The sequence below is a fragment of the Rutidosis leptorrhynchoides genome, chromosome 4 (genome assembly GCF_046630445.1).
Source record: "Rutidosis leptorrhynchoides isolate AG116_Rl617_1_P2 chromosome 4, CSIRO_AGI_Rlap_v1, whole genome shotgun sequence".
Taxonomy (NCBI): Eukaryota; Viridiplantae; Streptophyta; class Magnoliopsida; order Asterales; family Asteraceae; genus Rutidosis; species Rutidosis leptorrhynchoides.
The window spans coordinates 584,763,754-584,787,284 of NC_092336.1; the positions used below are offsets into that span (position 1 = coordinate 584,763,754).

The following is a 23,531-nucleotide window of genomic DNA, read 5'->3' on the forward strand; positions in this document are numbered from 1 at the left end:
GTTTTGCTTATCATTTCTTGTCGGAAATTATATGCTTATCATTCTTAAGTCTATACACGTTTTCCTGCATTTATTGCATAAATAGTGTATAGACAAAAATTTATATCTTAGCGTATCTGTTACTGTAAACTTTTCCTGATATCTTCCGAAAATTTCTCCGTGATTTATGGAATTTGGTATTATATATACATATGTAAATTATGTATTGAAGAATACCAAACTAAATTCTATAATCTAATTTATATCAAAAATCATCTCCCTAATTATACAAGATGGATCCCGTATCTAGTTCAAACTCTGACAGCTATTCCGATATGGATATTCACCTGAATTCCGAAGATAGTGTAACCTGAATGGATCAACCAATTAGCCATCATCTATTCTGGATGAATTGGGGATGGGTTCGTAGCCTACTTAATTATTGGAGACAAGAAGAAGGCGATCTCTTTCATCCACCACATTGCCCTCTTGGCGAAGAACCTGAAGCACTTACCGGCGAACATGTTCGAGACACCATTTTCTCTCTCATTTCCAGAGTATCTCGTCACGATAATATACTATCTCAAATTCTAGATCTTATTCATCCGCTCGTCCGAACCGCCAATCATCCCGGTGTAGTAGAAGAAGTCAACGAGCTTCGTGCTCGGGTAGTGGCTTTGGAGAATATGGTGCAAAGGTTACAAACACCAGCAGCATCACCGGCATCAACAGTACCACCGATAACAACACCAACAGTACCATTACCACCACCAACAACATCCGCATCGCAAACCTCAACTTCACAATCTGTTCCACGAGCATCAACGTCATACGCACCGTAGTTACCAAGAAATACCAGCAACAATAACCGATGAAGTATTAACTCATTTCCCCTGAAGAAATTTTATGTATATTTAATATATATGAATTTTGAAATCAAAATAAATATTTTCGTACTAAGCTATTACGTGTGAATCTTAACTGGTAGGTACTACTCGGTTAGTTCATATTACTAATATGCAATGATGTACATCCTTCCTTAACAACTTAACCATTGTTAACTACAATCTCCGTTTCAAATCCATGAATTCTATTTCATAATAAACCAAGTGTATTAATCAATTACATAATTGATTTTACATTTTCAATTTCAATATACTCGAAACTTTTCAGAAAACATCATATGTGCCTTGTAAGCTTCACAAAAATTCCACGAGCACCAACATCCTTCACCGAGGAATATCAATAAGAATAAATAATGAAGTATCAATTACATTAGCGAAATACTCCGCAAAGATTATGTAATCTTTAATGTTTTAGAGATTAATCATTTCTAAGTCAAGCCGAAAATTAAATGAGCTTAATATGATATTAACTCATTAAATCTGTGTTACATCTGAAGAAAATATACATACATATATTTTCATAAAGAAGGTAATAAAAATTCTTTTGTACAAAGTATTAATTGTGAAATCTTTAACGGGTAGGTAATACCCGGGAAATATATAAGTTCGCAATTAATATGTTACACTGTACATTTTTCAATTTTGATTCAAAAATTATTAACTATGCTCACAGCGATATACAATCATTTCCATACAAATTCAATTACATATTCTGATATTGACATAGCAGAATCCAAGTCAAGATTTAACAAGTGACATCATTCTTATATCTCTACATCTTTCAAAGCTATACTTTGACTTCAAAACGGTGAAAGATCCTTTAGCATTGTTATTACTGAAAATAATCTTGCAATTTCTTTTCAAAGTATCCAGTTTTATCACACTTCCAACCAGTCAACTTCAACTTTTCAGATTAAGCCTTATTGTAACCTTGATATATACGTTTTGTTACTGGGGAACCTTTCATGTTCCGCCACATTAGCAGCAAATTTACCAAACAACTTTATTAATCCTTGAGCTTTCGAAAAATTCTTATACTCATTGAAACCCTATCATGTACTCATCCACATCTTGTAACAATAATTTCCATACCAACCACCGGGAATTAGCAATCAGTATTTTGAATCTCGCAGCATTTTCTACGACAACAGTTATATATATATATATATATATATATATATATATATATATATATATATATATATATATATATATATATATATATATATATATATATATAACATCTATCTTCTAGACTTACATACTTCGAATGTGAAGTTTCTGAAAAACACCCCAAACTACGAAACTAGTTCTACGAATTTTGAAAAAATGCTGATGAAGCAGCAAAAACTATAAACGACTTTAACAGTCGAAAGTTTGATGATAAAGAGTAATGTGTTGGAAAAGCACAGAAAAAGAGAAGGTTTGAAACTAGAAAACGGGTTGAGCAAAGTATGAAGGAAGCTGTAGACAAATCACAAGGACGAAATCTACCTTCAAAGAATCCAAATGATTCAGTGTCTGCTGAAACCATTAGTAAGAATCTTACTTCTTATTCTAAACCTTCACAGACAGATTTTCCGCATCATCCTCTGATATTAGAAATTCTAAGATATCATCGTATCTTCCATTATAAATATCCTCCATATTTCTGAAGATATTTTCATAACTATTCTTATCTGAAATCATTTATCTCTTCACGCTATCTGTGTTACATCATAAAAGAAACTATTTTAGTTTCTAATTTCTGAAAATTTCGAAAAATGGATGTTTTTGAAGTAGTGTTGGGAATTGAAGCATGAGTTAGTATAATATAATGACACTTGATCAACGTGATTATATTACAGTAAGTCATGCTTAGTTTATAATGGAATGTGATAAAGGTTCACAGATCATACCCTCATCATGAACCATGTTACATAACTCTTTCATTCTATTTAACCTCTAAACATATCAAGAAAATATTTTTCTTGATGATTCGGTCTTTTTCGAGGTATTCTGGTAATTTGACAAGTCAGATTGTGCCATTACCGTTTCTTTCTTAGAGCATTAATTATGTTCATTTCAAAATCCATACCTACGAATTTTGGACCATTATTCGCTTGACTTAAAGTCGGGAAGAGAAAACGAAAGCATGAAGCTCCGAAATATAATGAAAAATATAAAGCCCGAAAACAACCCCGAAATTACAAACCGTGTATATCAATGTGTATAACAATATAAAGACACGGGAGAATGAAAAACAATATAACCCCAAGGTAATAGTAGAAGAAAATAACCTCCTCTGGTGGCAGATGAAAAAGAAGAATGAATGATATGATAGCCAAGAAAATATCAAGAATCAGAACTGGATGAAGCATTTTCACAAATCTTTTGTAAGTATGAAATAAGAAAGAAGATTATAGGAGTGGTGAAAATAAATGAAACGGAAGAGGTTAATTTATAGCAAAATATCAGACATAGCAATCGAGGCAGATTACGCATTTAATCAAAGGAAATCCTAATTTCCTTAAATTTCGAAGAATCAAATCTTATTTAAATTATGAAGATTTTCTATTCCTTAAATTCCGGAAATCAATCGTTACTACATCAAGAGATAAGACGAATCTCTATTCTCCATTTCACTCTATTACGATAACTTCTCTCATACGCTTCGAGTAATCGGATTGTTTTATCCGTATTATTCAATGGTGATAAAATTCTATTTACCAACTCATATTCGTCATGAAAACATTTTTATTGTCAGCCATGATGACCTCACTCAAATTTCGGGACGAAATTTCTTTAACGGGTAGGTACTGTGATGACCCGGAAATTTTTGACCAAATTTAAACTTAATCTTTAACGTTTCCGACACGATAAGCAAAGTCTGTAAAGTTGAATCTCAAAATTTTTGAACTATTCAATTACCTTTCGTTTGTTCTCAACGATTCGTGAACAATTATAGGTAAATAGATACATATATATACCATAACTTGAAAACGTAACAAAGTGTTGAGTATATGATACTGTGCATTAAACTTATTGGTTTGATTATCTGATTGATATATTTAGATACAGAGTTAAAAGATTATGCCAAACGATTGAATTAAAAGATAATTATTGAGTCCCTTAAGGATTATGATATTATTACGGGTCTCTGTTGTAAGGTCCACGTTGATTTGGGAAATCATTCATTCTTAACGGTATTCGGAATAAATGGTAAAGTGTTTGTTTAAATAACATAATTTGGACACATACAATAATAAAGAATATCAACTGTTGGAATTAGATATATGAATAACTTGCGATATGTATTTTAAAACGTGTTTATTAATATCAAAAATATATATTTAACAATACGATAAAATATAATATTAACTTGGTCATAAAAACGAATTGTTATTATATATATATTAACAAATAGCGAGACGATGATTTATAGAAGTAAATGATCAAAATACTCGAAAGTTTAAGATATACTTTGAGTGGTATAGTTTAGGGATAATTTAAGGCTATATTTTGACAAAGGTACGTGACACGAAATATAAAATACAAGTTTTCTCAGCGTACGAAAGGACATTTGAAAAACCGAAACCGGGACATAAGTCGAGTGATGACGTACGACTTATCGGAACAAAAATTACAAGTCAACTATGCATGTAAATTTAATATAATATATAATTAATTATATAAATTAAATATATTATATATATTATATAAAATTATGTCGACAAACAAAAAGTTAAAAGTTTGTGAGCTGGATCAGAGGGCCATGCGATCGCATGTGGTGCTTTTTCAGAAAAGGTACAATAAATTCAATTGTTTTGCTCGAACATCACACACACTTACACAGATATAGATATATACTCGGTAATATTTATATAATTTATATTATTATTATTATTATTATTATTATTATTATTATTATTATTATAATTATTATAATTATTATTATTAAAGATTAATATTAATATTAATCTTATTATTATCAGTAGTATTAATATTATTTTTATTAGTATTATACATAAAATACTACGACGAGGTCATGTTCAAACGATTTCAAAAATGATTTTCGAGTGAATTAAAGCTAAGGAAATTATGGGTTATTGCCAAGGAGGTTATGGGTAATGTTCGGGGGTATAATTATGAATCAAACTTAGTGTTTATCATCTCCGTTACGTCTACGTACTTTTCTACAATATTGAATCTCAATATTAATACGTAAGCATTTATATTTTATATTTTATAAATTAATAGTGTATACATACTAGTGCTCGAGTGTATATATTTATACATGTTTGTATGCTAAATTTCGTCGTTAAACAGTTTATAATAAATCGCAAATTAAATACATATATTACGGGTAAAAGGTATATGATATACATGTTTTCGGAAAGCTGGCGAAAAATCAATAACTTTTCATTTAGATATCGAATAGTTTCGAGGAACGAATCAAAAGATATGGTCAACTGAATTATAATTGACATTAATTGGAATTGCTTTTTGAATCTGCAATTAATACTTAAACAACTTGTTTACGAGAGTGATAAAATGGATTTTTGAATATTACCAACCGAGTAAATGAATCCTTATATAAGGTACGTCTCTTTTTGTTGAACTATTGTCAAAATTGACTTTTTGAAACAACTTTGAATAACTTTTGTATGTCAATTTCGAGCATTAGGATTGTGATACACTATGACCTAACCTAGCTTGAAATACATTTATTGACCAGCATATGTTCTCTAGGTTGAGATCTACGATTATTTGATATACCGAGTTTCGGTCACATTACGTTGAACAACTTTATGTGCTGCTAAGGTGAGTTTCATTTGCTCCCTTTTTAAATGCTTTTGCAATATATATTTTTGGGCTGAGAATACATGCACTTTATTTTAAACGCAATGGATACAAGTACATACTAAATTCTACACTGAGTTTGAACTGAAAATCCCTTAGCTTTGGTAACTAGTAACTGCCGGTTATAAGAACTGGTGGGCGCGAGTAGTAGTATATGGATCCATAGGGCTTGATATCCCCGTCCGAGCTAGAGCACTAGCCTTTTAACGGACGTATGCTATTTGAGAAGCGTACACGTTGGTTTGCGTGTATTATTAAGATGATTATACAAAGGGTACAAATTATATATACGTTAAGTTTAGTTACCAGGGTGCTCAATTTCGTAGAACATTTTGATAAACGTTTCTGGATGAAACAACTGAAATCTTGTGATCCACCTTTATATACAGATTATGCGCAATATTAAAACTATGAACTCACCAACCTTTGTGTTGACACTTGTTAGCATGTTTATTCTCAGGTTCCTAGAAGTCTTCCGCTGTTTGCTTATATGTTAGACAAGCTATGTGCATGGAGTCTTACATGGCATATTTATCAAGGAAACGTTGCATTCACCAAATCATCACCATGTATCTTATTTTGACTGCATTGTCAATGGAAGTACTATTGTAAACTATTATTTACGGTGATTGTCTATATGTAGAAATCATCAGATGTCGAAAACCTTTGATTTAAATATTCATTTATGGTGTGCCTTTTCAAAAGAATGCAATGTTTACAAAACGTATCATATAGAGGTCAAATACCTCGCAATGAAATCGATGAATGACGTGTTCGTCCATATGGATTTGGAGCGATCGTCACACCCGGAATCAACGACGCCTGGTAAAAAAGGAAATTTACAAATTTACAAATAAGACCTAAAAACAGGCAACAGTCACAGCAAAAAGAGAACCAAAATTTATAACACTCCTAAGCATACCTAAAGTAGTATTATAAGTTGCTGATGATGATGCTTCCAAATTACACCTGCGCAGGAATGCCCGCCTTGTCATTTGGTGTACGGAGACTACATCATCGGGTGAATCTGTTTTGTCATCCCTTTTTTTTCTTTTTCGCGCAGCTCTCACCATTATAATCAGCAACACAATTATGAAGACAAAAAAAATTAACAGCACTAAAGAGACGAAGCATTCCATCAACGAACAGCAACACATACTATCGAAGGAACAACATAGACCAAGGTAACAACATATTTAATAACAAAAAACCCAAAGAAATTACCTGGAACGATGATCTGCAAATGCACGAGCCTGAATTTAAGACAATCATTTTTAAAGATGTTAATATGAATTAATAAACCCTATAAATAACAAATTTATGGTAACTATTTCTGTGACGACCCGGAAATTTCCGACCAAATTTAAACTTAATCTTTATATAATTCCGACACGATAAGCAAAGTCTGTAATGTTAAGTCTCAAAAATTTTGGAATTATATTTATGTAATCAATTACCCTTTGACTGTGCTCGACGATTCACGAACAATTGTTTGTAAATAAATATGTATATATATAAATATAAGTTTATATTATAATTTGAAATTTTAAAATATAATATTAACATTAGAAATAAATATGTAAAATGAGATACAAAATAAGTAAGTACAATTTAAAATGAATCTATATATAAATACATATGATTTCTATGCATAATTATTATTATGTGTATATTGTAATATATAGAAATATTAGAAATAATAAATAATCAATAAAAGTTATTATATTAATAAGGTTATTATTACTTTCATTAAAAATAAGTGTTATTATTAATCTCAGTATTATGAATATTACTATTATTACATATAAAAGTTAATACATGTAATTTAGGATATTAATGTGTTATTATTGTTTAAAAAAAAGCATTATTATTATTATAGTAATTATTATTAATAGAAAATAATACAACACTAATAGTATTATTGTTATCAATATTATAAGAATGATGAAGATAATTAAGATTAAAATTTATTTATGATTTAAATGAATTCTTATATTTTTATTATCATTTTCATAATATTATTACTAGTATTTAGTTATTTTAAAGAATTATTATTATTATTATTATTATTATTATTATTATTATTAATATAATTATTATTAATATTATTAGTACAATTACTATTAATATTTATTAAATTGTATTACAAAGAATCAAAATCAGTTGCAGGTATCTATCAACACTGTAATTGAATTTTGTTTCTGTCTCCAATTTGTTACCAGTCATTCTCAATCATAATTCAAGACAGAAATCTTGTGCTATATATTGTCTCTTGCATCCAGTGAATGAATCAAACCGAGAAAATCACTAAATAAGCTCGACACTCTGTACATTCATCTTTTTAACCATATTTTGATTTCGAATGAATTTTCAAAATGTAATAATACAGTCTTGTTAGGAATCGTCTATCAAAACTATCTGTAAGTTTTCAATCCTCAATTCTTTCTATTAATCTCTAATTTGAGAGTCAAAGTTTTGGGTTTTAAAAGTCAACTAAGTGTTCTTGAATCAAATTCGAGTCTGTCTTGATGTTTCCAGTTAATTTGATGATCCATAAAGATTATAGGAATGATTTGCAACACAATTCATGTTGTAATCATAACCTATAACATTCTTAATCTCAAAACCAAATTTTGAGCTCATGTGTTCTTGACAATGAGATACACAAACTTGAATTCGAAACAAATTTCAAAAACTAAAAATGCAGAGTTGTTAGGAATCATTTACTTAAACTTTATGTAGAATCTCAAGTTCCAATTCTTAATAACGAATTCGAATTTGCGAGTCAAAGTTATTTTGTCAAAAGTTAACTAATTTGTTCATCGAGAAATTAGAGCTTGTTTTGATGTTTTAAGTTCAATTGACGATTCCAATAGTTTTTAGGAATGATTTGAAACATATTTCATGTTGTAAAGATTGTCCAAAACGAACTCAAAATTGAAAACAAATTTTTTTTTAAGGAAGCTACCAGCTTCAGCAGTAGGTTATTTTTCAGTTTTTTTTGAATTTTCTTAATTACAAGAACACTTTTATTTTTTGTTTCATGTTTGTTTAAAAGTCCTAAAACTATTTTGATGATTGACTATTAAGAATGAAGTTGTATGATCGTTTGGATTTTGGTGAAGAAGATGAAGTGGGTTGAAACATGTACTAGATAAATACTTTGGGTTGTATTATAAATCAGATAAACAAGACAGAGGGAATGGTTAAGGGTGTTTGCGGGTGAGCGAGAGGTCTCGGGTTCGAGCCCTGTTCGGGACATGTTTTTTTTTTAGAAAAGCTTTGGAAGGTAGATTTCATTACCAAAATTATTATTATTATTATTATTATTATTGTTATTGTTACTAAAATTATAATTTTTATCATTATTATTATTACTAATATGTGTATTATTACTATTATTATGATTAGGATTATTATTATTATCAAAATAACACAAACTGTTATTATTATTATTATTCATATTAGTATTAGCATCATTATGTACTTATTAGTATTATTAGAATCATTATTAACATATGTATTATCATTATTATCATTATTATCATTATCATTTTTATTATTAGTATTATCATTATTAATAAAGTTATTATTAGTAGGACTACTATTAGTAAAATCATTAATATCAAAACTATCATTTTTAACAAATAGATATTTGGTACATAAAACCTACTTATTATATATACTACAACTATATTAATAATCTATATAACTATATACAAGACATATTAATATTTCTTATATAAATACCGACATACAACAAATTCAATATTTTTAATATAATACTAAATATATATATATATATATATATATATATATATATATATATATATATATATATATATATATATATATATATGGATATATTAATATAACTAAATGTATAGATTCTAATCATTTTAAATATATATAAAATAAATATATATATATAACATATACTTTAAAATATAATATAAGTATATATTTTTAAATGAAATTTAATATAAATTATAAATTATATAAACTACAAACACATAAATAATATATAATTAATAAAGGAAATTATGTGATTTCCATTATATGTTTTAATAGATATATAATTGATAAGGTTCGTGAATCCGAGGCCAACTCTGCATTGTTCAGTTTCGTCATATGTATTTTTACTACAAAATACAGTATTGTGAGTTTCATTTTGCACCCTTTTTAAATGCTTTTGCAATATATATTTTTGGGACTGAGAATACATGCGCTGCTTTTATAACTGTTTTACGAAATAGACACAAGTAATGAAAACTACATTATATGGTTGAATGATCGAAGCCGAATATGCCCCTTTTTACTTGGTAACCTAAGAATTAGTAAACCAGTCTACTAATTGACGCGAATCCTAAAGATAGATCTATTGGGCCTAACAAACCCCATCCGTTGTAGCGGATGCTTTAGTACTTCGAGTTTTTATATCATGTCCGATGGATGTCCCGGAATGATGGGGATATTCTTATATGCATCTTGTTAATGTCGGTTACCAGGTGTTCAAACCATATGAATGATTTTTTTGTCTCTATGCATGGGACGTATATTTATGAGAACAGGAAATGAAATTCTTGTAGTCTATTAAAATGATGAAAATGAATATTTATGATAAACTAATGAACTCACCAACCTTTTGGTTGACACTTGAAAGCATGTTTATTCTCAGGTATTAAAGAAATCTTCCGCTGTGCATTAGCTCATTTTAAGGATATTACTTGGAGTCATTCATGGCATATTTCGAAAGACATTGCATTCGAGTCGTTGAGTTCAGTAAAGATTATGATTAAGTAAATGACAGATTAGATCATTTATAGATGGTTATTATAAAATGGTATGCATGCCTGTCAACTTTCGATGTAATGAAAGTTTGTCTTTTAAAACGAATGCAATGTTTGTAAAAGGTATCATATAGAGGTCAAATACCTCGCGATGTAATCATATGTTATTGTATTCGTTCTTATGGATTAGGACGGGTCGTCTCAATTTCCACCAATATGTACATAATATGTTGTTTGCAAACTAAAGTGCAGGAAGTTCTAAATAACAATTTTATATTAACTAAATAACAAATTTATGTTAACTATTCACACTAATTTGCACATAATGGTGTTATTTTTAATTGATGTTGTTCAGAATTTCTGCAATGGAAGTTAAAAAAACACAAATATGCTGACCAAAAAAAGGTTAGGATTTCTGCAATGGAAGTTAAAAAAACACAAACATGATCACCAAAAAAAGGGTCAATGGGAGTTAAGTACAACAAACTATTTCACACACCATAATTCAAAAGGTTCAAAAAAATTAACATAAACATAGCAAGTTGAAGAGGTTGTAAATCATGTGCATTCGAATCATACAAATTGAACCTGTTATCAACATGAAATAGAATACCAAATACCTGTGCTGGTAAACCGAAGAGAGAAAATGGAGCTTGCCTTGCGATAGGAAAACTGGAATCAGAGTTGGAATTGGAGAAGAAAATAGAGTTGTAAACAAAGAAGCATGCTACTCATTAAGGTCGGGGTGTCCAATGTATGGGGAGTATGGGGCAACAATACCTGTTTGCACAGATGATGAAGCAATCCCTCTTTTTCTCTTTTTTAAATAATATTTCCGGCTTGGACCGTTCAGCACTCCCCTCCCGGTTCGCATATTTGGCCGATCGAAAAATGGTGCAAATCGTGAGCGGTAACAATCTGTGAGAGGAGATGGACACGTGGACCAATGGGAAGGCATAAAATTCGGCTGTTATTAGTATGTGGGTAATAAGAAGGTTGAGTGTGAGTTTTTATGTAGATTTAGACTCGAATTTTATATTTATGATAGGGTTTATGATTTTATGTCCATTTATGTGCCACTATAAACATATATAAACTTTTGACTTAATAAATAAACCCATGACCTATTATTCTTCACATGGGTAATTTTTGTATTTTGGTTTATCAAAACCAATGATCGTTGCTTTTGGTGTGAGATTCTAACTCACACCTCCTAAACGCCTTAAAGCCACACACACCATTACAAATAAAATTAGTGTTACTTTTTTCCAAGTAGATTTCTTACGTCCCGTGGGTTATGAGCGATACTTAGACTGCATCCATCGCATCGTCAATTTTACCCATAAGATGAGGTGGAATGGGCTTTGACGCCCCTGACGCCATTAACAGAGCGTCAAAGTTTGACACAAAGGGGCGTTAGTTGAATTTTTGACGGAAAAGTGACGAATTTAACCAACCGATCATGATTTATTATTAATATTCTTTTGTTATTTATTTATTTTTTCCCCTCTAATTTTCGATCAAATTTTACCACATCACCCTTCAAATATTTGATACAAAAACTTGACATATTGAATTAACGAGGTCATATACAGTTAAAGTCAAAAACTCATTTTTTATATAAAAAAAAAATGCACAATTTACCTTTTGACATGGGTTGAGAATAGTTTTTTCGAAAGAAAAAAAAAACAGAAACGTGCACTTCACGTGATGAATGTAAAAGTAAAGGGCTTTAAATCCAAAACCCTAAATTAAATCCATATTCTTATGATCCAAAGATTAAATCCAAAACCCTAAAATTCGTGTTTCTTCATTCGTCTTATTTAATCTTTAAATTAACAAATTATGAGTGAATCAGGTAAATATGAAAATCAGTACCATCATCATCCAGATCAGCAACAATCACCACCACCGTCAGCGCCACCACCCCCGTATCAGTACGGTACTTTTCAGGGCGGTCACAGCTATCAACCGCCGGTGATGGGATTTCCTCAGCCGACTCCACCTCCCGGAGCACCAGGTGGACCTCTGGTCAACGCCTATGTTCACGGCTACCACTCGATTCCAGGTATGATTAACCCCAATTATCTATAGTACTTAATAGTAGTATAAGGTAATACTCCGTAGTTAATAATGTCAGCTTAAACGAGTAAAGTTTGACCCAAAATGAGCAACTAGTAAAGTTTGAACCTAAGGCCTCCAAATGGCAACGTCAATCACTAGGCCATATCGGTGACAGTGGCGATTCTAGAATTACGACTGAATGGGGTCCCGAATTTTTTTCCAGCACTAATGATATTTGAATGTTATTTTAGTAGTAGTTTACCTTAAAAATATTATAAATTCGAATGATATATGGGCTGCCGTTAGTTAAATTTATTAGTGTCCTACACAATTTAAAAGAATATCTATAAATTTGAAAAATATCTGGGGTCCTCCAATTAATTTAATGGTTCCTATACAATTTAACGGGTATTTTCTACTAAAAATTTTCGAACCAGCGGTGTCCGTGACACCACAGGTGTCTATGTAAACTCGCCCCTGATTGGTGATGATTAGTAATTAGTTTCAATTTAATATTTGTTGATGTGTTATCATAATAATGATTTCATTCTAGGTCAACTATTAGTAGTATACATTGATGTTTGAGCATGTTTTGAATTAGTACAAAATATAAATAGGATGGTCTAAATCATAAAATTACGATACTGATTATGCAAAACCTTACTTTAAATGTTAAGAATGTGTATGGTGTTGTAGGCTATGCTGTCGTTGAGGGAAGACCTGTGAGAGAACGTCGCCTTCCTTGCTGTGGTATTGGGATTGGATGGGTCTTGTAAGTTTTATCAGCTCGTTACCTTATATGATTTGAAGTGAAGTATTGTTGGTTTCTTCGTTCTTGTTTGCGTATATACTATTTCTTTCTAATTTAAATCAGCCAAATGAGATATTCATCTTTAAAATGCTAAATTTGCCTTGTTAATTGTGAATCTGTGATCTAGTAGTTCTACTATGTAGCTGAATAACTCTGTAACTGGCTTTAAGATTTTTCTTAGACCTAGATCAATATCATCTCTTTTTTCCTAATCGAATGTTTCTGGTTCAAAAGATTTACAGTATATACTCATACTAAATAAATTCTATTTCTCTTTAAAATCTGTTTAGGACCTTCAGTAATATAAAACAAACTTTAGGTGCGTGAATTAAACCTACTGATTGCCTTTATTAATTGTTTAATTCTAAGTCTGTAATAACATAACCTGTCAGAGTGGGGATAAAGGTTTTGTTATATGGTTTACTTTCAAGTTTCGATTATTATTTTTAGGTCTTGGGGATTTGATAGAGGTAGCTATCTTTTGTTTCCCACAATCTCAAAATCGTCTATGTGCTAAATACGACCTCCGTGTTTGTAACATGCCGGCCCCTTTTCAAGAATCTCTTCAATATTGTTGCAGATGCACTTGTTACTGTTTCTTTTACATGTCATAGCCTCATACAACCTCCGTGTTTAATCTTTTTGGAATTAGTTAGTATATATTGAGCGTGGCTATAATGTCACCAAAGTAGCCTAGTAGTGACATCTTAGAGGTTTTAGGTTCAAACCTCTTAGGCTGCACATTTTGGGGCGGCTAGGGAAAGGGTCGGAAACAGTTACGAGGATACTCGGTTAGTCCATGTGCATCTGAGCAAAAATACTTCCCCTCTTTGTTACTTACCTGAACAGGGAAAACTTTACCTGTTTATCCGTTTATAATGGGCATGGCTAGAGTCATGTTACTGTTTGTGGCCAATGTTCGGTAGGTAAGGATTAAGTTGTGGGTCTGATTGGTAATAACCACTATCGTTACGTTTTGTCCCACTTTTGGGTTCATATTATCAATAGAAGTATGTTTATTGTTGAGGTAATATATTGCCATTTTTCCCCCTGAAGGTTCATTGTCGGATTCTTCTTTGCTGCAATCCCATGGTATCTTGGAGCATTCATTCTACTATGTGCTCGATATGATGACCGTGAGAAACCTGGATATGTTGCATGCCTAGTTGCTGTAAGATTTCTCATGTTCTTGGTAGAATATATATGTAGGAGAAGATTATCATCTTTCTTAACAGTTAAATCAGAATTCGTGACTTTAAACATCAACTAATCTGATAGAACACCTCCTTTTTATTATTGGGACCGTTGCAGTGATATTTGGTGTTACAAGTTGATTGGTGGTTTATCAAGTATCTGAGGTCAGTTGTATAGAACGAAGAAGTCGGACTGATGCATATATGAAATCAATTAAGTGGATGGTACTTAAGGTTGTATTAATATAAAATATAAATGGGTATATAATGGTGTGAATGTGTAATGTGGGTTATGTATTAATGTGTCAAGTGTGATGTTTCCTGACCCTAGTTGTCAATTGTATTTCCTGCGTATATAAACACGATTCATTTTGAAAATTGATTATACGTTTTAGATAATTATAATCAAATTATTAGTTGTAACAAACGTGTTGTACATTAAAGGTTTGTTTGTTGATTTTGCTGTTTGATGATGGAAGAATCTACTAATTAGTTTTATAGATGTTTTGACAAATCGAATTAGTTAAAGGGTTGAGTTACCTCAAAAATGAGTGAATATCTAATCAAATGCATACTAAACATGTGACTAAATTTATTAAATTATCTGCAAATAAAGTTTTAAAGTTTATGTAAACAAGTAATCATGATTCTGTATGAGGTTTGTAGGCTATATACTCTCCATTGACCGTATCAACACGAGTCACATTCACATACAATGAGACCGAGTTTGGAGACCTAACATCAGCCAGGGTACATATCTTTTTGCCGGTTATATTTGTACAATATGATTGTCAAATTTGGGGAGAAGATGCAATTGAGTTCAAACCAGAAAGAATTTGTGGTGGGAATAACTTTGCACTGATGGAAACTAAGTTGGCTATCTCAACCATCCTAGACCATGGTAAAATATGGCAGGTGGCTTATACGTGCAAGTGTTCTCTCCTTCAAGCTAGCTTTTGGAGTTAGTTCTACACTTAGGGTTATGGCTAGACTGGGTCTCTTTCGAATTACCTTTCTTAGTCTTCCAATTTGTGTGATATCTCGGGGTTAGTTTCGGGTCTCCATTTTCTAAATGATTTCAGAGATATCATGACAGATGTGTATAAAATATAGCACAACTCGTGGTTGAATAATCGTGCTACTCATTGTTGCGGCAAGCATCAAATATCATCCGAGAATGATTGTATTGTTTTATTTTTATTTTTATTTTTATTTTATTTTTATTTTTTATTTTATTTTGGGTGTGTTTATCATGGTTTGTAATGTGAGCATGATGGTTCAGGTGATTGATGTAATTTTATCCCTTGGACTCTTGGAGACCTTTTCATGCACAGTGGTATGGTATGATTGGGATAGTCAACTATGTTTTTATTCAAGTGAAGTAATAGATAAATACAGTATAAATTAGTGGATCCTGAAGGCTAGACCAGTCCAAAGGTTACCGACTGTAAATCAGTGCCCTAAACACGTAAACTAGCATGCTAGTTAAGTATGCTACAAAAGCATTCATACCGTATCTTAGTCCGTTACCTAGTTATATCATATATAATGCATCAAATTCAAATTGTCATACTTTTATTCAATTAATCATAGCGTCAGTAACAACCCACAAAAAGCCTTGACAGACATAATTATAGAAAACAACTTGAATGGTTACATCAAGACGTTGCCACTCCTAACGTATTTAAAGCCTACCGGAGTGGTAGTCCACAATTTCATCAGGCAACTTTCAGTAGCAAAAACTCAATATGCAAACAATCTCAATTGTGCAATAAGAAATGGTCATCATGCTTCTCACAATATACAAAGACATAATTCTTGCAAACAAGACTGATCATTAAAATTTCCATTGGGATTATTGTCATTTGTGAAAGGTTGAAAGATATATAATCATCATCAACAGAATCCAATTCAAATATACAACTTTATATCTAGAATTGATGATTAGTGCAGTTTTGACGATCCACCAGCTCTACACATTGTTAACCCCAAACATGCTTTAGCATATCCAAAGAACATGATAGATTAAAGTAAGTAATACCTTTGAAAACTCCCATAGTATGCTTAATATCCAAGTAATGTGCTAAAATTACCAATCTTGATGTTATAACGACCCAAAACCATTTACTGGCCACACCTACAGCCAATCATACACATGCACAATTAGATTCAACTGTAAACATAAAAATAATGAAACTAAGTACTCACCCTACAACAAACTTTGCCCTGAATAAGACCATAAGGAATTGGACCAAAGTTCCGAGAATCATTAGATGCATATATGTTATCCCCTTGAATCCACACATGTCCCTTTGGTACCTATTAGTTCAAATTCACAAAAATACAACACGACAAATTTGAAAGAGATAAACAGTACATCAAAAATTACATAAATACGACTAGATTATTAAACAAACAACATAAACTTAATGAACTTGAAGATAGAATATTATCAGCTGCAGGGGCAGTCAACAAAATGTGTGCACATGTAAATATAATCACATATGTGAGTTTATGTACGTATACAAGTGAAATATACACTGGTCTGCAGCTAATCAGCTTATTGAAGATTTACTAACCTTGGTTTTACAGCTTACGGCTTTATTGAAATTTTAACGAGCCACTTAACTCGTTTTTCACAGCTTATGAGCTTAGGCACATTATCTATTTAAGCTCATAACCTCAAGTGGGTAAGCTCATGGGTGCTTAAAAAACGAACTTATTAGGTTTTCAAAATTTACATAAGACCATAAGCACATTAATTACACATACCACATTACAATAATCCCTAATTTTAAAGTTCAATTATCAGCAAGAATCAAATTAATAATCCTAAATGCTTACAAATTTTGTAAAAAAAGTGTTACCGTTACAGTACGAGATCGATCACTGCGACTAGGATCAACTAAAAACGAAACAGATTCACCTTCCATTGCCACAATTCGTTTGGTAATCATTTTCCTAGGGTTTTCAGGCGATTGTATCAACACAACATCACCTGGACCCACTTTCCCTAACCTATGTGATATATATTCTGATAAAACGACGTCGCCGGTCAAATTCAACGTCGGCAGCATACTTGGACCGTACACCTGTAATCAAACTAATATCAATCACCACATTATATATTATATAGTTGCATTATATATAGATAGAAATTGAAGTAGTAGTATTACTAGGGTTGGGGAAAATATGTAAGTGTTGGTGACGTGGAGTAAACAGAGGAATTTAGCAAAAACTGCAGCTCGGCCGATTGATTCTTTGGCAATTCCGGTAAATTTAGATAACCATAAGTTCATATCTTTACTTGATTATTACTATCGGAAGCCAACTAATACAATATCTACCCGCCTGAAATTGTGGGGGAAATTAGGGTTATCCGGTTGAATTTGATTTAGGATAACGGGGTTTATAACCAAATTTCAATTTTGTCATCAGAGTTTAAACTTGTATTACAAGTACTCTCAAGTTCATGTTTTGCCTAATTTTACCCTTTGTATTTTTGTATTTTAACTTGAAAGGTTTATTTTGGGCTGTAATTAGGGGTGCGCATGGTACGGGAAGAACTGAAGATAGGACCGAACCGATTTCAATCCAAATCAAGCTTTTTCGGTCTAGTCCTTGGTCCATAGTTTTAGGGATTTTCGGTCTTTGGTCCGGACTTAACCGGACCAAAACTGAAAAAAAAAACACTAAAAATACACGAACCGTACCGTACCGAATCGAACCGATAATATTTGGTCCGGTCCTCGGTCCATGTTTTAGCTTCAAATTGGGATTCAGGACGGAACCGAACCGAACAAGTTTGGTCCAGAACCGTACCACGCACACTCCTAGTCAAAGTTTAATTTATTCATTGAGTCTCATTTATTTCTTCAAAAGTCGAATCTATCCGTTAAAATAGGTCAGAGCTCAATATTTGAATAGTTCTCTCTAGTTTTCGACTGAGGTACCAAGTGACTAATCCCGACTAACAATTTTTATTATTACGGGTTGTGTACTTTTATTTTTTATTTTATTATTAGGGATTGTTTACTTTTATTTTGTATTACATGTTTTTTTTTTTTTTTTTTTATCTCTGTTTAGAAAAGGGTCTATGTTTATATGTCTCTTACAAGTAGATTATTTTTTAGACCAAGTAAAAAATAAATAAAAATTTTATTTACCAAGATGTACAAATTATTAAATGAAAAATACACATGCGGTTAATCATATACCTATAATTACTAGCTTAGATTTTTAGAAGGCTACCCCTATACTCCAAGTTGTCACATCCATTTTTGACTTTTTAAAAAAATTATTAAATTGATAAAAGAAGTAGACTTAATTATAACAAAATAAAATAATTTTTTTTATATAATATCTTTTTTTACATTAATTAATATCAGTATTTATTTATTAATTTAAATATGTTGCATTCAATATAGCTGTTCTTTCAAAAACATATTAAAATGATGTATTGCAATGAATATGGGAGTATTCATATTTATATTTATATTTTAGTAATTTGAAAACATTAATACAATTAAGAATATGAATTCAAAATAAATTATCACACTGAGTATAATTATAATTTATTTATGAGTGCATCTCTGATAAAAGAAACATGTATGGTTTATATTTTATTATTATTATTATTATTATAAATATAAATTATAAACTACTAGTATTTTTTTTTGAGACCCATAATCATGCAATAATGCATTAAAGATGCCATGGTCACATACAGTTAAGTTATAAATGAAGTTGAGGAAAAGAGATCTATCTAGGAGAGTGACCCAAGACTCAATTATGCAATGCCTATGAAACAGAGTAGTTATGTAAAACCATGAAAGCCACATAAAACTTAAAATTATGATCATCTTTAAAGAATATATAACTAGTATACAACATCCATAATGTTTATTTCCTTTCTTCCAACTATATGAATTTCCTATAATTTTATAAATAACATTTTACAAAATCATCAAACACCAAAAGCCTCCCAAAACGATATCGTTTTTTACAGCTTCAAGAACAAATTAAACGCATCAATTTGCACACAACCACCATTTAGTCAATACGCTCTAGATTGAACTTGACCATCCCCTCAAGTGCTAGCCGAAATGCGCTATGAGGAAGACATTTCAGACACTGAATTGCCACATCAGCTTTCTGTTTAGCTAGACTCCGTGCTCGTTCAATCCCACCGCTACTCATCACCAATTTTATAGCTTCATCGAGAGACCCCGTTTCACAAAACTCTGACTCAATAATCTCCCTCAGCTTCGACTCTTTTTCAAGAGCAAATATCACGGGTGCCGTCAGGTTTCCTTTTGCCAGGTCACTGCCAGCTGGCTTTCCCAATTGCTCTGCTGACTGTGTGAAATCCAAAATGTCATCGACAACTTGGAACGACAGACCAAGATTCTTACCGTATTGATACATCTGTTCGCTGACATCATTCCCAACACCGCTAAATATTGCTGCTCCTTTTGTGCTAGCAGCGATTAACGAAGCTGTTTTATAGTAACTCTTGATCAAATATTCGTCCAGTTTGACATCACAATCAAACAAACTTGACGCCTGTTTAATTTCACCGCTTGCAAAATCTTTAATAACCTGTCATAGTTAAATATATAGCTTCCCTTTTCATTTATTGATGGTTTAAAGTAGTTTAAACTTTAAAGTACTATATAATGCAATGATGTACCTGGCTAATAAGCTTTATGACTTCAAGATTTTCAAGATTTGCTAGGTACCATGACGATTGAGCAAACATAAAATCACCGGCTAAAACAGCCACCCGTGTACCGTATAGCTGATGGACAGTTTCTTGCCCTGCTCATACAAAAAAATAGGGTGGTAAGCTTAGTTGCAGAAAATCTTTAGTTCTTGAAAATTCGATAACTGAAAACGCGCTCAAATGTTTTATTTTTCAGTTTACAAAACATAAGTCCTGTTCCAGCTCTAAAGAAACATCTGTAAACTATAAAATCGAACTTTAAGAAGTGTAGTAATAAACAGCCGGTAAATTAAGAAGTCTTCAACAAAATCATGATATTTTTTTGGAACAGCATGTTAGGAGTGTCACTGACGGGGGTCCAGTACACGTGGAACCACCCAGCAGATCATATCACCTTATACACCTGCCAGGAGGAAACCCATCGGAAACCCATCAATCGAACCCAAGTCATGTTTTTCGTTCTCAAGGGATCCGGGACACTTATTCCATGGTAACGCCACTCAGCCAAAGGCTCGGTGGTTAAAATCATAATATACTTATATACAATGTTCAGACGAGGTTTATATTACCTCTTCTCATGTCACTTTCATCCAACACGTCATCATGTATTAAGCTTGCAGTATGAATCATTTCAATGATCTCTGCCAAACGCCTATGTTCTCTTGTGAGTTCCCTAAGTCAATAAATTAATAAATAAAATAAATAAAAAATACAAATTTATAATTCTGTATCAAACTGTTGAGAGGACTAAAACAAAGAAAATAAGATACTCACTCTAAACCGGTAAGTGCTAAAGTGGCTCTTGACACTAAAAAAACCAAAGCTGGTCTCATTCTCTTCCCACCAGCACTAAATATCTGCTCGGCTGCAGACATTAAAACCGGGTTCTCCGCACCAACAATCTACCGCATCAAAAACGTACAACAAAATTCAGATCTATCTATCTACATTAGGAGTAAATGATTATCCAAAAGAACAAAGAGTAGCAGCGCAATATTTTAGAGGTACTTGCAAATTTGGATAAAAGATAAACTTAGCTTAAGTGAATGGCTATCTGTATTGTTGACTGTTACATGTTTAATAAAAGCAAGATTAAGGGAACTAAGAGCAAAAAATAGTTCACACTCGTGCTCAAATCTTCCGAAAAGGGTGTCATGATCAGTATCCCCTCAAAGGTAACTTATACTATTTCTGATCAATGCTACAATTATTTGTTATTTTCGTAAGAAACACAATCATATAAAGGGATGATCGGAAGAAGTATATTTTTTAGAGTTGCTGAAAACTATTGGCGAAACCAGACAGATACCTCTGGTTGCATTGATATAATAACTTTAAAATCAATTTAAAAATAACTATGGAACCGTAGTTTTAACTTTCGATTCATACACCAAAACTGTGCAAGAAGGAATTGTAGTATACGTATAAGTTGCTTTATTTTTTAGTGTATCTATCAATAACCATGATGGATATTAGGTGCTTGTGGCTGATTATTACAGTATTTTTTAACGCGAGACGCACTTTTACAGTGTGTAACTAATGTCATATTCAGATTAAACTTAATGAAAAAAACCGTTTTCAAAGCCATGGGATTGCTGCTTATTTTGAACACACTTATGAAAAATCACTCCCAACTATTCACTAATAATCACAATACTCAAGCTTAAATTACTTAATTGTAGCAAATATGAAAACAAATTTTAAGAACATAATACTCACAGATTGAAGATTCTTGTTCAATGTTAAAAGGTCATCAGAAACAACTTCAAACAAATCATTAGTAGTTTCTTTCTTCTCACTTGATACTCTTGGTGGGCCTGGTACATCCCCTATTCATAACAATAATATTATATCAAACCACTTAACTACAGTAATTATCACAACTAATTAAAGTAAATTTAAGTTAAATAAAAGTACCATTAACCAAGGTCCCAGGTGCTTCAGTAGAAAAAACTCTACACTTTGCATAATTACCATCACGGCGGCAGCATATCAATCTCCGGCCACTGCAACCGCCGCCACCGCCACCATAGAAGCCCCTACTTACACTCCTAATAACTTTTCTTTGATAATTTCTTTTGTTAAACAAGTCAAATGAAGAATTGAAAGAGCACCCACAAGAAGAAAAATCAGCAAAACCAGTTCTACCAAATTCAAGATTATGGCATGTCGCCGGCAACATCTTAAATATCACCAAGATCAAAACTTTATTCAATAAAATCAAAAACCCAAATCAGAAAACCTGCTAATTTGAATGTAAACAAATACCCACAACCCAAAAGTCCATAATCTTGAATAAAAACAATGTGAAATGAGAGAAGTATAGGGAATTAAGAAAAAATTTAAGTTGAAACTAGGGAGTTTGTAAAAAAAAATGCAATCTTGAATAGATATATTGTATTTTTAGTGGATCCAAAAAGTCCACATAGTTTAAGCAATGAATTTTGGGTTTATGAATACGATATCGCTTTAATTGGAAGTGATTTGAAAACAGTGATTGTGGTGTATGTATTGGATTTCTTGATTTTGACAATAATAATACAAAGGATGGTGGTATATGCATACAGAAATTGGAATAAATAGGGCACCTTATCTACGGGTTAAATTTGTGTGTGTAGCATTGCAGTTGGTGGCCAATTGAGAAACGTTCACGAGTTGTGTGATATTGGTGAAAAGTTCCTATTTTTCTGCTTATTTTTTCTCTTTAATATAAATAAAGTTACTAAATTTCTTCGGTTTTTTGTGTGATTAAAGAAAAAAATGACCTATGCATTTCACTTTTATGATTTCATCACTAATCACTAATAATAGTAATAAAATAACTAATAATATAAATATAAATTGATATAAAAATCATCTCTTGGTATATAAAAGTAGAGTAGTATTTTTGGTAAATGGAAAATAACTTGCAAGTAACATGTACAAGCATAACCAACGAAGCAGTGCTTCAGTGGTACCAGTCACCTGTGAACCCTGGACCCACGAGAATATACCCTTTGCCAAATATGGGGTGCAGGTTCGAATCCCTCCGGGGGCGATATTCGGCCTGCAAGTTCTCGCTGGATACTGGGGGGAGGTGTCTTACACGGTATACTTAGCCCTTACTGGGTGGGCGGTATAAGTGCCAAAGGCACACGGGGTCAGAATTTCCCCGCCAGATTAAACCTTTTTGCCAAACATGTACAAGCATAGTATCATGTGAAGTTAAAAGCACTCGTGATT

The 23,531-nt window shown here is 31.8% G+C and overlaps 3 protein-coding genes across 5 annotated transcripts; 1 reads left to right on the plus strand and 2 right to left on the minus strand.

Annotated features, from left to right (window-relative positions):
• The first annotated feature begins 12,297 nt into the window (after positions 1–12,297).
• On the plus strand, positions 12,298–15,923 carry LOC139845531 (large ribosomal subunit protein eL20z-like). 2 transcript variants are annotated; one of them, XM_071835782.1, is made up of 4 exons: positions 12,298–12,584; positions 13,277–13,352; positions 14,448–14,562; positions 15,251–15,923. In XM_071835782.1, exons 1-4 carry the CDS (start codon positions 12,362–12,364, stop codon positions 15,548–15,550), a joined length of 714 nt encoding a protein of 237 aa, XP_071691883.1. In that variant the 5' UTR covers positions 12,298–12,361; the 3' UTR covers positions 15,551–15,923. The 2 variants fall into 2 exon arrangements, with proteins under 2 accessions (XP_071691883.1, XP_071691884.1); XM_071835783.1 differs by lacking the exon at positions 15,251–15,923 and adding an exon at positions 14,703–15,186.
• Positions 15,924–16,399: 476 nt separating this feature from the next.
• LOC139845533 (mitochondrial ATP-independent inner membrane protease subunit 1a) lies at positions 16,400–17,977 on the minus strand. 2 transcript variants are annotated; one of them, XR_011758385.1, is made up of 5 exons: positions 17,761–17,977; positions 17,452–17,676; positions 16,793–16,903; positions 16,626–16,721; positions 16,400–16,556 (listed from the first exon to the last, which is right to left on the minus strand). XR_011758385.1 is itself a non-coding variant. In XM_071835784.1 (4 exons), the coding sequence occupies exons 1-4, from the start codon at positions 17,881–17,883 to the stop codon at positions 16,689–16,691; spliced, it is 492 nt and encodes a 163-aa protein (XP_071691885.1). In that variant the 5' UTR covers positions 17,884–17,977; the 3' UTR covers positions 16,400–16,688. The 2 variants fall into 2 exon arrangements, 1 of the variants encoding a protein (XP_071691885.1); XM_071835784.1 differs by having other exon boundaries at positions 16,400–16,721.
• Positions 17,978–19,424: 1,447 nt separating this feature from the next.
• On the minus strand, positions 19,425–22,937 carry LOC139845534 (solanesyl diphosphate synthase 1, chloroplastic-like). The gene is made up of 6 exons (XM_071835785.1): positions 22,227–22,937; positions 22,029–22,138; positions 21,084–21,211; positions 20,879–20,982; positions 20,277–20,404; positions 19,425–20,185 (listed from the first exon to the last, which is right to left on the minus strand). Exons 1-6 carry the CDS (start codon positions 22,489–22,491, stop codon positions 19,637–19,639), a joined length of 1,284 nt encoding a protein of 427 aa, XP_071691886.1. The 5' UTR covers positions 22,492–22,937; the 3' UTR covers positions 19,425–19,636.
• Positions 22,938–23,531: the final 594 nt, after the last annotated feature.

Excerpts from the sequence above, each read along its gene's own strand:
- LOC139845534 (XM_071835785.1), bottom strand. The coding sequence starts at position 22,491 with ATGTTGCCGGCGACATGCCATAATCTTGAATTTGGTAGAACTGGTTTT. Across the intron at positions 22,139-22,226 it reads ACCTGGGACCTTGGTTAATG|GGGATGTACCAGGCCCACCA; the intron begins GTACTTTTATTT and ends TGTTATGAATAG. Across the intron at positions 20,405-20,878 it reads TGAAAGTGACATGAGAAGAG|GGCAAGAAACTGTCCATCAG; the intron begins GTAATATAAACC and ends TTGTATGAGCAG.
- LOC139845533 (XM_071835784.1), bottom strand. The coding sequence starts at position 17,883 with ATGAACTTATGGTTATCTAAATTTACCGGAATTGCCAAAGAATCAATC. Across the intron at positions 16,904-17,451 it reads ATCGATCTCGTACTGTAACG|GTACCAAAGGGACATGTGTG; the intron begins GTAACACTTTTT and ends TTGAACTAATAG. Across the intron at positions 16,722-16,792 it reads AGGGCAAAGTTTGTTGTAGG|GTGTGGCCAGTAAATGGTTT; the intron begins GTGAGTACTTAG and ends GATTGGCTGTAG.
- LOC139845531 (XM_071835782.1), top strand. The coding sequence starts at position 12,362 with ATGAGTGAATCAGGTAAATATGAAAATCAGTACCATCATCATCCAGAT. Across the intron at positions 12,585-13,276 it reads CGGCTACCACTCGATTCCAG|GCTATGCTGTCGTTGAGGGA; the intron begins GTATGATTAACC and ends ATGGTGTTGTAG. Across the intron at positions 14,563-15,250 it reads ATGTTGCATGCCTAGTTGCT|GCTATATACTCTCCATTGAC; the intron begins GTAAGATTTCTC and ends TGAGGTTTGTAG.